Source organism: Scyliorhinus torazame, chromosome 29 (assembly GCF_047496885.1).
Source record: "Scyliorhinus torazame isolate Kashiwa2021f chromosome 29, sScyTor2.1, whole genome shotgun sequence".
Classification (NCBI taxonomy): domain Eukaryota; kingdom Metazoa; phylum Chordata; class Chondrichthyes; order Carcharhiniformes; family Scyliorhinidae; genus Scyliorhinus; species Scyliorhinus torazame.
In genome coordinates, this window is record NC_092735.1 from 12,047,195 (window position 1) to 12,062,356 (window position 15,162).

The 15,162-nt window shown below is 50.8% G+C and overlaps 1 protein-coding gene across 2 annotated transcripts in view; it reads left to right on the top strand.

The window, feature by feature from the left end:
• The window catches only part of LOC140403868 (protein FAM234B-like), a 161,485-nt gene that overhangs the window by 18,053 nt on the left and 128,270 nt on the right, over positions 1-15,162 (top strand). For both annotated transcript variants that reach the window (XM_072492077.1, XM_072492078.1), the window contains exon 4: positions 2,447-2,635. In XM_072492077.1, coding sequence (XP_072348178.1) covers positions 2,447-2,635 — 189 coding nt within the window. The remainder of the gene's footprint in view (positions 1-2,446; positions 2,636-15,162) is intronic.

The following is a 15,162-nucleotide window of genomic DNA, read 5'->3' on the forward strand; positions in this document are numbered from 1 at the left end:
TGGCTGCTCCAGTGGTCTCCTGGCCGGCTTCCCATCTTCCAACCGACTTAAACCTGCATTCACTCAAAACCCAAGTGCCCATGTCCCAACTCGCACCAAGTCTGATTCATCCATCACCCCCAGGCTTACTTTGGCTCTTGTCGGACGATGCCTCTTTAATAACTTGAGGAAGCCAGCAGTAGTGGAAGAAGGATTTACTAAACTATGTACAATCTCTGCCCATGGCAGTACCTCTCTCCCAATCCAGTCCTTGTTGGAACAACCAACAATTGCGTCCCCTTCTTGGGCTGGCTTTTAACGAGCTCCAGCCCGGGTGGAGTCCGCCCCCTACCTGGGAACCCCGTCATCTACGAGTCCCATGGGGAGATCAACAATGGTTTTCCCCATGGTTCTTGGGGGTTGTGACACTCAATTTTAAAATTGTCACCTCGGTTTACAAATCTCGCCCCGGTGTTCCCTTTTCTGTAGTTTCCAGCAGCCCTACAAGACCTCAGGGTGTCTGCGCTCTTCCAGTTCTGCCCTCATGCACATCCCCAATTTTAATTGCTCTCATTGATGGATGTTCCTCCAGCAGTCTAGGCCCCTATGCTTTGGAACTCCCTCCCTCAAACCTAAAAACACTTGTCTCTCTACCCCTCTCGTCCCCTTAAAGCCCATCTCTTTGACAAAGCTTTTCATCATCTATCCTGTTATCTCCCTCTGCGGTGGTTGTACTGATGATGTTCTTGTGAAGTACCTTGGGCATTTAGCTCCACTAAAGGCATTAGATAAATACAAGTTGTTGTTGCAAAGGCACATGTTACTGGGATTGGTTTAATGACCGTGACACAAATGGAACTTGGCTTTTATTTCCAAGGGAATGGAATACAAAAATAGGGACGTTCTGCTAAAACTATACAAGGCATCAGTTAGACCACACCTGGAATACTGTGAACAGATTGGTCCCCTTATCTAAGGGGAGGAAGTCCAGAGAAGATTCACAAAGTTGATCCTGGGTATTGGGATTTTCTTATGAGAAGAGGTTGAGTGGGTTGGGCCTGTGCTCATTGAAGTTTAGAAGGATGAGAGGCAGCCTTATTGAGACATATCGGATTCTCAGGGGGTTTGACAGGGTCGATTCTGAGAGGTTGTTTCCTCTTGTGGGGAGTCTAGGACCAGAGGGCAGAATCTCAGAGTAAGGGGGTCGTCCATTGAAGACCGGGATGAAGAGGAATTTCTTCTCTCGGAGGGAAGTGAATCTGGAATTCTTTACCGCAGAGAGCTGTAGAGGCTGGGTCGAATGTTCAAGGCTGAGATAGACAATGTTTTAATCAGTAAGGGAATCAAGGGGATAAGGTGGGAAAGTGGAGTTAAGGACTATATCAGATCAGCCATGATCTCATTAAATGGCGGAGAGGATTCGATGGGCCTTGGCCTATTTCTGCTCCTACGCCTTATGGTCTTATGACCAATTGACCAGTCAAATCACATCTTTAAGTTGAAGACCGAACTGGGATTAGTAAGACAACAATAAGGCGACATGACTGTGTGAAGGACTGAGTTGAGCCAAAAGGTTAAATGAGCTTGAATACTGCGGTCAAAAGCAGTGGAAGGCCCCTCGTGACACATGAAGCGGGACAAATTAGCAAAATATACACATTGAAATATACCGAAGGAACCTTCTTTACATGAAAAGAGTTAAATGTTAGGAAGAATGTTTTTAAAATTCTTATTCATTTTTGGGATGTGAGTATTGTGTCCGGACCAGCTTTTATTGTCCGTCCCTAATTGCCCTTGCAAAGTTGTCAGTGAGCCCTCCACTAATTGAAATCAGCTTCCAGAGGAGCTTTGACAGAGACTGACACCTGTCTGGTAATAGGAGCTGAGCAGGGATCTGTCTGTGCGGTGAGACACCTGACGCGCATCTCAGGGCGGAGAGTAGCCAAGCATCCAGGTTTCCCACTCATGATGGCTCCCGCTGGATAATAATAATCTTTATTGTCACAAGTAGGCTTACATTAACACTGCAATGATGTTACTGTGAACATCCCCTAGTCGCCACACTCCGGCCGGCGCCTGTTCGGGTATACTGAGGGAGAATTCAGAATGTCCAATCCACCTAACAGCACGTCTTTCGGGACTTGTGGGAGGAAACCGGAGCATCCGGAGGAAACCCACAGAGACACAGTGAGAACGTGCAGACAACGTATAGACAGTGACCCAAGCTGGGAATCAAACCTGTGCCCCCCTCCTGAGGAACAACAACCTGTGAGAGCTTGTTATGCAGGCTGACACCTGATCAATGGCAATTCGGAGGAGAGGGACCAGCAGTGAGGGTGGGCCAGAGATGTTGGGAAGCTGGCTGAACGGTAGACCATGTAAATGACGGGGGGGGGGGGGGGGGGGGGGGGAGCTGACGATATGGTAGAACGTTGGATTCATTGACTTCCCTTTGCTCTTCTTGCAGCGACACTGAAACTTCACGTCTCGGTGGCAGTGTTATCTGGGGTTGACGGCAGCGTTCTGTGGACATCCCCAGCCCCGGAGCGACTGAAGTTCATCCAGTGCGGGATCGGCTACGTGGATGGAGGGCCCGGTTCTGTCTGCCTACTGGTTGGAATCAATCACATGTTAAAGGCCGTTAACAGCAGCTCGGGTACGCAGACCCTCAGCAGTACCACCCCCAGGACCATTTGATATCTCTGCATCATAAGGGGTTTCCATCAGGGTGAGGCTGGTTGTGCAGTTCACCAGCACACAGCTGGGGCAAAGTGTTATTTGTTTATTTATTTTCTAACTATAGAGTACCCAATCAAGGGGCAATTTAGTGTGGCCTACCAACCGAGCGTGCACATCTTTAGGATTGTGGGGGTCAGACCGATGCACACAGGGAGAATGTGCAAACTCCACACGGACAGTGACCAGGGGCCGGGATGGAACCCGGGTCCTCAGCGCCGTGAGGCAGCAGTGCTAACCATAGCGCCACCGTGTTCCCCGAAGCATAGTTATAGACCACAGTTTGCTATGTCTCTCTGCCAGGAGCCGGTGAACAGATCACTCTCTCTGTCACAGGGCCCTGTGTACAGAGCACTCTCTCTGTGACAGGACCCTGTGTACAGAGCTCTCTCTGTGACAGGACCCTGTGTACAGAGCACTCTCTCTGTGACAGGACACTGTGTACAGAGCACTCTCTGTGACAGGACCCTGTGTACAGAGCACTCTCTCTGTGACAGGACCCTGTGTACAGAGCACTCTCTCTGTGACAGGACCCTGTGTAGAGAGCACTCTCTCTGTGACAGGACCCTGTGTACAGAGCACTCTCTCTGTGACAGACCCTGTGTACAGAGCACTCTGTGACAGACCCTGTGTACAGAGCACCCTCTCTGTGACAGCACACTGTGTACAGAGCATTCTCTCTGTGACAGGACCCTGTGTACAGAGCACTCTCTCTGTGACAGACCCTGTGTACAGAGCACTCTCTCTGTGACAGGACCCTGTGTACAGAGCACTCTCTGTGTGACAGGACACGGTGCACAGAGCACTCTCTCTGTGTCAGGGCCCTGTGTACAGAGCACTCTCTCTGTGACAGGTTCCTGTGTACAAAGCACGCTCTCTGTGACAGGACCCTGTGTACTGAGCACTCTCTCTGTGTGACAGACCCTGTGTACAGAGTTCTCTCTCTGTGACAGGACCCTGTGTACAGAGCACGCTCTCTGTGACAGGACCCTGTGTACTGAGCACTCTCTCTGTGTGACAGACCCTGTGTACAGAGCTCTCTCTTTGTGACAGGACACTGTGTACAGAGCACTCTCTCTCTGTAACAGGGCCCTGTGTACAGAGCACTCTCTCTCTGTAACAGGGCCCTGTGTACAGAGCACTCTCTCTGTAACAGGGCCCTGTGTACAGAGCTCTCTCTCTGTAACAGGACAGTGTGTACAGAGCACTCTCTCTCTGTAACAGGGCCCTGTGTACAGAGCACTCTCTCTCTGTAACAGGGCCCTGTGTACAGAGCACTCTCTCACTGTAACAGGGCCCTGTGTACAGAGCTCTCTCTCTGTAACAGGACAGTGTGTACAAAGCACTCTCTCTGTAACAGGGCCCTGTGTACAGAGCTCTCTCTCTGTAACAGGGCCCTGTGTACAGAGCACTCTCTGTGTAACAGGACTCTTGTGAACAGAGCACTCTCTGTAACAGGACCCTGTGTACAGAGCACTCTCTCTGTAACAGGACCCTGTGTACAGAGCACTCTCTCTGTAACAGGACCCTGTGTACAGAGCATTCTCTCTGTGACAGGGCCCTGTGTACAGAGCATTCTCTCTGTGACAGGGCCCTGTGTACAGAGCACTCTCTCTGTAACAGGGCCCTGTATACAGAGCACTCTCTCTGTGACAGGACCCTGTGTACAGAGCACTCTCTCTCTGTAACAGGGCCCTGTGTACAGAGCACTCTCTCTGTAACAGGGCCCTGTGTACAGAGCACTCTCTGTGTGACAGGACACGGTGCACAGAGCACTCTCTCTGTGTCAAGGCCCTGTGTACAGAGCACTCTCTCTGTAACAGGGCCCTGTGTACAGAGCACTCTCTCTGTAACAGGACACGGTGTACAGAGCACTCTCTCTGTAACAGGGCCCTGTGTACTGAGCACTCTCTCTGTGACAGGACCCTGTGTACAAAGCACGCTCTCTGTGACAGGACACTGTGTACTGAGCACTCTCTCTGTGTGACAGACCCTGTGTACAGAGTTCTCTCTCTGTGACAGGACCCTGTGTACAGAGCACGCTCTCTGTAACAGGACCCTGTGTACTGAGCACTCTCTCTGTGTGACAGACCCTGTGTACAGAGCTCTCTCTTTGTGACAGGACACTGTGAACAGAGCACTCTCTGTAACAGGACCTTGTGAACAGAGCGCTCTCTCTGTGACAGGACCCAGTGTACAGAGCACTCTCTCTGTGACAGGACCCTGTGGACAGAGCACTCTCTCTGTAACAGGACAGTGTGTACAGAGCACTCTCTCTGTAACAGGACCCTGTGTACAGAGCACTCTCTCTGTGACAGGACCCTGTGGACAGAGCACTCTCACTGCAACAGGACAGTGTGTACAGAGCACTCTCTCTGTAACAGGACCCTGTGTACAGAGCACTCTCTCTGTAACAGAACCCTGTGTACAGAGCACTCTCTCTGTGTGACAGACCCTGTGTACTGAGCACTCTCTCTGTGACAGGACCCTGTGTACAGAGCACACTCTCTGTGACAGGACCCTGTGTACAGAGCATTCTCTCTGTGACAGGACACTGTGTACAGAGCACTCTCTCTGTGACAGGACACTGCACAGAGCACTCTCTCTGTGACAGGACACTGCACAGAGCACTCTCTCTGTGACAGGACCCTGTGTACAGAGCACTCTCTCTATGACAGGACCCTGTGTACAGAGCTCTCTCTCTGTGAAAGGACCCTGTGTACTGAGCACTCTCTCTGTGACAGGACACTGTGTACAGAGCATTCTCTCTGTGACAGGACACTGTGTACAGAGCATTCTCTCTGTGACAGGACACTGTGTACAGAGCATTTTCTCTGTGACAGGACACTGTGTACAGAGCATTCTCTCTGTGACAGGACACTGTGTACAGAGCATTCTCTCTGTAACAGGGCCCTGTGTACAGAGCACTCTCTGTCTGACCGGACCCTGTGTACAGAGCATTCTCTCTGTAACAGGGCCCTGTGTAGAGAGCTCTCTCTCTCTGACGGGACCCTGTGTACAGAGCACTCTCTCTGTAACAGGGCCCTGTGTACAGAGCTCTCTCTCTGTGACAGGGCCCTGTGTACAGAGCACTCTCTCTGTGACAGGACCCTGTGTACTGAGCACTCTCTCTGTGTGACAGACCCTGTGGACAGAGTTCTCTCTCTGTGACCGGACCCTGTGTACAGAGCACTCTCTCTGTGACAGGGCCCTGTGTACAGAGCACTCTCTCTGTGATAGGACCCTGTGTACACAGCTCTCTCTCTGTAACAGGGCCCTGTGTACAGAGCTCTCTCTCTGTGACAGTACCCTGTAGACAGAGCTCTCTCTCTGTGACAGGAGACTGTGTACAGAGCACTCTCTCTGTTACAGGGCCCTGTGTACAGAGCATTCTCTCTGTAACAGGACCTTGTGTGCAGAGCTCTCTCTCTGTAACAGGGCCCTGTGTACAGAGCATTCTCTCTGTAACAGGACCCTGTGTACAGAGCTCTCTCTCTGTAACAGGACAGTGTGTACAGAGCATTCTCTCTGTGACAGGACCCTGTGTACAGAGCACTCTCTCTGTAACAGGGCCCTGTGTACAGAGCACTCTCTCTGTAACAGGGCCCTGTGTACAGAGCACTCTCTCTGTAACAGGGCCCTGTGTACAGAGCACTCTCTCTGTAACAGGGCCCTGTGTACAGAGCACTCTCTATGTGACAAGACCCTGTAGACTGAGCACTCTCTGTGTGACAGGACCCAGTGGACAGAGCTCTCTCTCTGTGACAGGGCCCTGTGTACAGAGCACTCTCTCTGTGACAGGGCCCTGTGTACAGAGCACTCTCTCTGTGATAGGACACTGTGTACAGAGCATTCTCTCTGTGACAGGACACTGTGTACAGAGCACTCTCTCTGTAACAGGGCCCTGTGTACATAGCTCTCTCTCTGTGACAGGGCCCTGTGTACAGAGCTCTCTCTCTGTGACAGGGCCCTGTGTACAGAGCACTCTCTCTGTGACAGGACCCTGTGGACAGAGCACTCTCTGTGTGACAGGACACGGTGTACAGAGCACTCTCTCTGTGTCAGGGCCCTGTGTACAGAGCACTCTCTCTGTGACAGGACCCTGTGCACAGAGCACTCTCTCTGTGACACGACACTATGTACAGAGCATTCTCTCTGTAACAGGGCCCTGGGTACAGAGCACTCTCTCTGTGACACGGCCCTGTGTACACAGCGTTCTCTCTGTGACAGGGCCCTATGTACAGAGCGCACTCTGTGACACGGCCCTGTGTACACAGCGTTCTCTCTGTGACAGGGCCCTGTGTACAGAGCACTCTCTCTGTGACACGACACTGTGTACAGAGCATTCTCTCTGTGACAGGACCCTGTGTACAGAGCATTCTCTCTGTAACAGGGCCCTGTGTACAGAGCTCTCTCTCTGTGACAGTACCCTGTGGACAGAGCACTCTCTCTGTGACAGGAGACTGTGTACAGAGCACTCTCTCTGTAACAGGGCCCTGTGTACAGAGCATTCTCTCTGTAACAGGACCTTGTGTACAGAGCTCTCTCTCTGTAACAGGGCCCTGTGTACAGAGCATTCTCTCTGTAACAGGACCCTGTGTACAGAGCACTCTCTCTGTAACAGGGCCCTGTGTACAGAGCACTCTCTCTGTAACAGGGCCCTGTGTACAGAGCACTCTCTCTGTAACAGGGCCCTGTGTACAGAGCACTCTCTCTGTGACAAGACCCTGTAGACCAAGCACTCTCTGTGTGACAGGACCCAGTGGACAGAGCTCTCTCTCTGTGACAGGGCCCTGTGTACAGAGCACTCTCTCTGTGCCAGGGCCCTGTGTACAGAACACTCTCTCTGTGATAGGACACTGTGTACAGAGCATTCTCTCTGTGACAGGACACTGTGTACAGAGCACTCTCTCTGTAACAGGGCCCTGTGTACATAGCTCTCTCTCTGTGACAGGGCCCTGTGTACAGAGCTCTCTCTCTGTGACAGGGCCCTGTGTACAGAGCACTCTCTCTGTGACAGGACCCTGTGCACAGAGCACTCTCTCTGTGACACAACACTGTGTACAGAGCATTCTCTCTGTAACAGGGCCCTGGGTACAGAGCACTCTCTCTGAGACACGGCCCTGTGTACACAGCGTTCTCTCTGTGACAGGGCCCTGTGTACAGAGCGCACTCTGTGACACGGCCCTGTGTACACAGCGTTCTCTCTGTGACAGGGCCCTGTGTACAGAGCACTCTCTCTGTGACACGACACTGTGTACAGAGCATTCTCTCTGTGACAGGACCCTGTGTACAGAGCATTCTCTCTGTAACAGGGCCCTGTGTACAGAGCACTCTCTGTCTGACAGGACCCTGTGTACAGAGCATTCTCTCTGTAACAGGGCCCTGTGTACAGAGCTCTCTCTCTGTGACAGTACCCTGTGGACAGAGCACTCTCTCTGTGACAGGAGACTGTGTACAGAGCACTCTCTCTGTAACAGGGCCCTGTGTACAGAGCAATCCCTCTGTAACAGGGCCCTGTGTACAGAGCACTCTCTCTGTGACACGGCCCTGTGTACACAGCGTTCTCTCTGTGACAGGGCCCTGTGTACACAGCGTTCTCTCTGTGACAGGGCCCTGTGTACAGAGCACTCTCTCTGTGACACAACACTGTGTACAGAGCATTCTCTCTGTGACAGGACCCTGTGTACTGAGCACTCTCTCTGTGTGACAGACCCTGTGTACATCGTTCTCTCTCTGTGACAGGACCCTGCGTACAGAGCACTCTCTCTCTGTACCAGGGCCCTGTGTACAGAGCACTCTCTCTCTGTAACAGGGCCCTGTGTACTGAGCACTCTCTGTGTGACAGGGCCCTGTGCACAGAGCACTCTCTCTCTGTGACAGGACCCTGTGTACAGAGCACTCTCTCTGTGACAGCACACTGTGTACAGAGCACTCTCTCTGTGACAGGACCCTGTGTACAGAGCACTCTCTCTGTGACAGCACACTGTGTACAGAGCACTCTCTCTGTGACAGCACACTGTGTACAGAGCACTCTCTCTGTGACAGGACACTGTGTACAGAGCACTCTCTGTGACAGGACACTGCACAGAACACTCTCTCTGTGACAGGACACTGCACAGAGCATTCTCTCTGTGACAGGACCCTGTGTACAGAGCTCTCTCTCTGTGACAGGACCCTGTGTACAGAGCACTCTCTCTGTGACAGGACACTGTGTACAGAGCACTCTCTCTGTGACAGGACACTGCACAGAGCACTCTCTCTGTGACAGGACCCTGTGTACAGAGCACTCTGTCTGTGACAGGACACTCTGTACAGAGCACTCTCTCTGTGACAGGACACTTTGTGTACAGAGCACTCTCTGTGACAGGACAGTGTGCACAGAGCACTCTCTCTGTGACAGGACAGTGTGCACAGAGCATTCTCTCTGTGACAGCACACTGTGTACAGAGCATTCTCTCTGTGACAGGGCCCTTTGTACAGAGCACTCTCTCTGTGACAGGACACTGTGTACAGAGCATTCTCTCTGTGACAGCACATTGTGTACAGAGCATTCTCTCTGTAACAGGGCCCTGTGTACAGAGCACTCTCTCTGTAACAGGGCCCTTTGTACAGAGCACTCTCTCTGTGACAGGAGACTGTGTACAGAGCACTCTCTTTGTAACAGGGCCCTGCGTACCGAGCATTCTCTCTGTAACAGGGCCCTGTGTACAGAGCACTCTCTCTGTAACAGGGCCCTGTGTACAGAGCATTGTCTCTGTGACAGGTCCCTGTGGACAGAGCACTCTCTGTGTGACTGGACCCTGTGGACAGAGCATTCTCTCTGTAACAGGGCCCTGTGTACAGAGCACTCTCTCTGTGACACGGCCCTGTGTACACAGCGTTCTCTCTGTGACGGGGCCCTGTGTACAGAGCACTCTCTGTAACAGGGCCCTCTGTACAGAGTTCTCTCTCTGTGACAGGACACACTGTGCAGAGCACTCTCTCTCTGTGACAGGACACTGTATACAGAGCACGCTCTCTGTAACAGGTCCCTGTGTACAGAGCACTCTCTCTGTGACAGGACACTGTGTACAGAGCACTCTCTCTCTGTAACAGGGCCCTGTGTACAGAGCACTCACTCTCTGTAACAGGGCCCTGTGTACAGAGCTCTCTCTCTGTAACAGGGCCCTGTGAACAGAGCACTCTCTGTAACAGGACCCTGTGAACAGAGCACTCTCTCTGTAACAGGACCCTGTGAACAGAGCGCTCTCTCTGTGACAGGACCCTGTGTACTGAGCACTCTCTCTGTGACAGGACCCTGTGGACAGAGCACTCTCTGTAACAGGACAGTGTGTACAGAGCACTCTCTCTGTAATAGGACCCTGTGTACAGAGCACTCTCTCTGTGACAGGACACTGTGCAGAGCACTCTCTGTGTGTGACAGACCCTGGTTTGCACGGAGTGCTGAATTTGGTGCATTTTGAGTGCTACAGTAAGAGTTTGGTGACCGAGGGAGTATAAGGCTTCATTTTTATCTGAAGTTTAGTCTTTCTTTTATTTAGTTAATTAACTTAAAAGTTGCTGTTTGGTTTAGAAGAAGGTGAATTTTCAATCAGCTTTAAACAAGGTTCTACTTGTAGGCACTTGCAGCTGGAGCTTGTTAATTAGTTAATTGGATTAGGCCAGTTTTCAGAGGCTAGATTCACAGTATAAAAGTAATCCCCTACAGTGCAGACTTTGTTTGCCCTGAGTGCTGAATTTGGTGCATTTTGAGTGCAATAGTGAGAGTTTGGTGACCGAGGGAGTGCTGAATTTGGTGCATTTGAATGCTGTAGTAAGAGTTTGGTGACCGAGGGAGTTAGGTGAGGAGGGAGTAAGGTTCTCCTTTCATTTTGTTTCCGACATTTCCGCAAAGAGTGAGAAGAGAGCCAGGAGTTTACAGAAAGTGTAGCTGACTGGGAGCAGAGTCGGAGGGCGGAGATCTAGTTAGTCCACAGGGCAGCTATATTCTGTCAGGTAAGAGGGGATGGAGGCTAGGCCAGTTGCATGCTCCTCCTGTAGGATGTGGGTGGTGAGGGATACCACCGGTGTCCCCGCTGACTATACCTGCGGGAAGTGCACCCAACTTCAGCTCCTCAAAGACCGTGTTAGGGAACTGGAGCTGAAGATGGATGAACTTCGGATCATCCGGGAGGCAGAGGTGGTGATTGAGAAGAGTTACAGGGAGGTAACCACACCCAAGGTACAGGACAAGAATAGCTGGGTTACAGTTAAGGGGGAAAAAAACAAACAGGCAGACAGTGCAGGGATCCCTCGTGGCCGTTCCCCTTCAAAACAAGTATACCGTTTTGGATGCTGTTGGGGGGGATGACCTACCGGGGGAAGGCCCTAGCGGCCAGGTCTCTTGGCACTGAGTCTGGCTCTGGGGCTCAGAAGGGAAGGGGGGAGAATAGAAAAGCAATAGTTGTAGGAGATTCAATGGTTAGGGGAATAGATAGGAGATTCTGTGGTCACGAGCGAGACTCCCGGAAGGTATGTTGCCTCCCGGGTGCCAGGGTCAGGGATGTCTCGTATCGTGTCTTCAGGATCCTTAAGGGGGAGGGGGAGCAGCCAGAAGTCGTGGTGCACATTGGTACCAACGACATAGGTAGGAAAAGGGGTGTGAAGGTAATAAACAAGAACATAGAACATAGAACATACAGCACAGAAGGAGGCCATTCGGCCCATCGAGTCTGCACCGACCCACTGAATCCCTCACTTCCACCCTACCCCCGTAACCCAATAACCCCTCCTAACCTTTTTGGACACTAAGGGCAATTTAGCTTGGCCACTCCACCTAACCTGTACGTCTTTGGACTATGGGAGGAAACCGGAGCACCCGGAGGAAACCCACGCAGACACGGGGAGAACGTGCAGACTCCGCACAGACAGTGTCCCAGCGGGGAATCGAACCTGGGACCCTGGCGCTGTGAAGCCACAGTGCTAGCCACTGTGCTACCGTGCTGCCCTTTAAGCCCGCACCCTATCCCCGTGACCCAATAACCCCTCCTAACCTTTTTGGACACTAAGGGCAATTTAGCATGGCCAGACCACCTAACCTGCACGTCTTTGGACTGTGGGAGGAAACCGGAGCACCCGGAGGAAACCCACGCAGACACGGGGAGAACGTGCAGACTCCGCACAGACAGTGACCCAGTGGGGAATCGAACCTGGTTTGTTGCCGGCGCCACGTGATAGCGAGGCTAGGAATAGGGAGAGAGTGCAGCTGAACACGTGGTTGCAGTAATGGTGTAGGAGGGAGGGCTTCAGGTATTTGGATAATTGGAGCACATTCTGGGGCAGGTGGGACCTGTACAAGCAGGACGGGTTGCATCTGAACCAGAGGGCCACCAATATCCTGGGAGGAAGGTTTTCGAGTACTCTTCGGGAGGGTTTAAACTAATTTGGCAGGGGAATGGGAACCGGATTTGTAGTCCAGCAACTAAGGTAGCCGATATTCAGGACGCCAAAGCGTGTAATGAGGCAGTGGGGAAGGGAACACTGACAAAGGAGAGTACTTGCAGGCACGGAGATGGGTTGAAGTGTGTATACTTCAACGCAAGAAGTATCAGGAATAAGGTGGGTGAACTTAAGGCATGGATCGGTACTTGGGACTACGATGTGGTGGCCATCACGGAAACTTGGATAGAAGAGGGGCAGAAATGGTTGTTGGAGGTCCCTGGTTATAGATGTTTCAATAAGATTAGGGGTGGTAAAAGAGGTGGGGGGGTGACATTGTTAATTAGAGATAGTATAACAGCTGCAGAAAGGCAGTTCGAGGAGTATCACCCTATTGAGGTAGTATGGGTTGAAGTCAGAAATAGGAAAGGAGCAGTCACCTTGTTAGGAGTTTTCTATAGGCCGCCCAATAGTAGCAGAGATGTGGATGAACAGATTGGGAAACAGATTTTGGAAAGGTGCAGAAGTCACAGGGTAGTAGTCATGGGTGACTTTAACTTCCCAAATATTGAGTGGAAACTCTTTAGATCAAATAGTTTGGATGGGGTGGTGTTTGTGCAGTGTGTCCAGGAAGCTTTTCTAACACAGTATGTAGATTGTCCGACCAGAGGAGGGGCAATATTGGATTTAGTACTTGGTAATGAACCAGGGCAAGTGATAGATTTGTTAGTGGGGGAGAATTTTGGAGATAGTGACCATAATTCTGTGACTTTCACTTTAGTAATGGAGAGGGATAGGTGCGTGCATTAGGGCAAGGTTTACAATTGGGGGAAGGGTAAATACGATGTTGTCAGACAAGAATTGAAGTGCATAAGTTGGGAACATAGGCTGTCAGGGAAGGACACAAGTGAAATGTGGAACTTGTTCAAGGAAAAGGTACTACGTGTCCTTGATATGTATGTCCCTGTCAGGCAGGGAAGAGATGGTCGAGTGAGGGAACCATGGTTGACAAGAGAGGTTGAATGTCTTGTTAAGAGGAAAAAGGAGACTTATGTAAGGCTGAGGAAACAAGGTTCAGACAGGGCATTGGAGGGATACAAGATAGCCAGGAGGGAACTGAAGAAGGGGATTAGGAGAGCTAAGAGAGGGCATGAACAATCTTTGGCAGGTAGGATCAAGGAAAGCCCCAAGGCCTTTTACACATATGTGAGAAATATGAGAATGACTAGAGCGAGGGTAGGTCCGATCAAGGACAGTAGCGGGAGATTGTGTATTGAGTCTGAAGAGATAGGAGAGGTCTTGAACGAGTACTTTTCTTCTGTATTTTCAAATGAGAGGGGCGATATTGTTGGAGAGGACAGTGTGAAACAGATTGGTAAGCTCGAGGAAATACTTGTTAGGAAGGAAGATGTGTTGGGCATTTTGAAAAACTTGAGGATAGACAAGTCCCCCGGGCCTGACGGGATATATCCAAGGATTCTATGGGAAGCAAGAGATGAAATTACAGAGCCGTTGGCAATGATCTTTTCGTCCTCACTGTCAACAGGGGTGGTACCAGGGGATTGGAGAGTGGCGAATGTCGTGCCCCTGTTCAAAAAAGGGACTAGAGATAACCCTGAGAATTACAGGCCAGTTAGTCTTACTTCGGTGGTAGGCAAAGTAATGGAAAGGGTACTGAAGGATAGTATTTCTGAGCATCTGGAAAGACACTGCTTGATTAGGGATAGTCAGCACGGATTTGTGAGGGGTAGGTCTTGCCTTACAAATCTTATTGAATTCTTTGAGGAGGTGACCAAGCATGTGGAAGAAGGTAAAGCAGTGGATGTAGTGTACATGGATTTTAGTAAGGCATTTGATAAAGTTCCCCATGGTAGGCTTCTGCAGAAAGTAAGGAGGCATGGGATAGTGGGAAATTTGGCCAGTTGGATAACGAAATGGCTAACCGATTGACGTCAGAGTGGTGGTGGATGGCAAATATTCAGCCTGGATCCCAGTTACCAGTGGCGTACCGCAGGGATCAGTTCTGGGTCCTCTGCTGTTTGTGATTTTCATTAATGACTTGGATGAGGGAGTTGAAGGGTGGGACAGTACATTTGCAGACGATACGAAGATTGGTGGAGTTGTGGATAGTAAGGAGGGCTGTTGTCGGCTGCAAAGAGACATCGATAGGATGCAGAGCTGGGCTGAGAAGTGGCAGATGGAGTTTAACCCTGAAAAGTGTGAGGTTGTCCATTTTGGTAGGACAAATATGAATGCGGAAAAAAGGGTTAAAGGTAGAGTTCTTGGCAATGTGGAGGAGCAGAGAGATCTTGGGGTCTATGTTCATACATCTTTGAAAGTTGCCACTCAAGTGGATAGAGCTGTGAAGAAGGCCTATGGTGTGCTCGCGTTCATTAACAGAGGGATTGAATTTAAGAGCCGTGAGGTGATGATGCAGCTGTACAAAACTTTGGTAAGGCCACATTTGGAGTACTGTGTACAGTTCTGGTCACCCCATTTTAGGAAGGATGTGGAAGCTTTGGAAAAGGTGCAAAGAAGATTTACCAGGATGTTACCTGGAATGGAGAGTAGGTCTTACGAGGAAAGGTTGAGGGTGCTAGGCCTTTTCTCATTAGAACGGAGAAGGATGAGGGGAGACTTGATAGAGGTTTATAAGATGATCAGGGGAATAGATAGAGTAGACAGTCAGAGACTTTTTCCCCGGGTGGAACAAACCATTGCAAGGGGACATAAATTGAAGGTGGAAGATATAGGAGGGATATCAGAGGTAGGTTCTTTACCCAGAGAGTAGTGGGGGCATGGAATGCACTGCCTGTGGAAGTAGTTGAGTCGGAAACATTAGGGACCTTCAAGCAGCTATTGGATAGGTACATGGATTACGGTAAAACGATATAGTGTAGATTTATTTGTTGTTAAGGGCAACACGGTAGCATTGTGGATAGCACAATTGCTTCACAGCTCCAGGGTCCCAGGTTCGATTCCGGCTTGGGTCACTGTCTGTGCGGAGTCTGCACGTCCTCCCCGTGT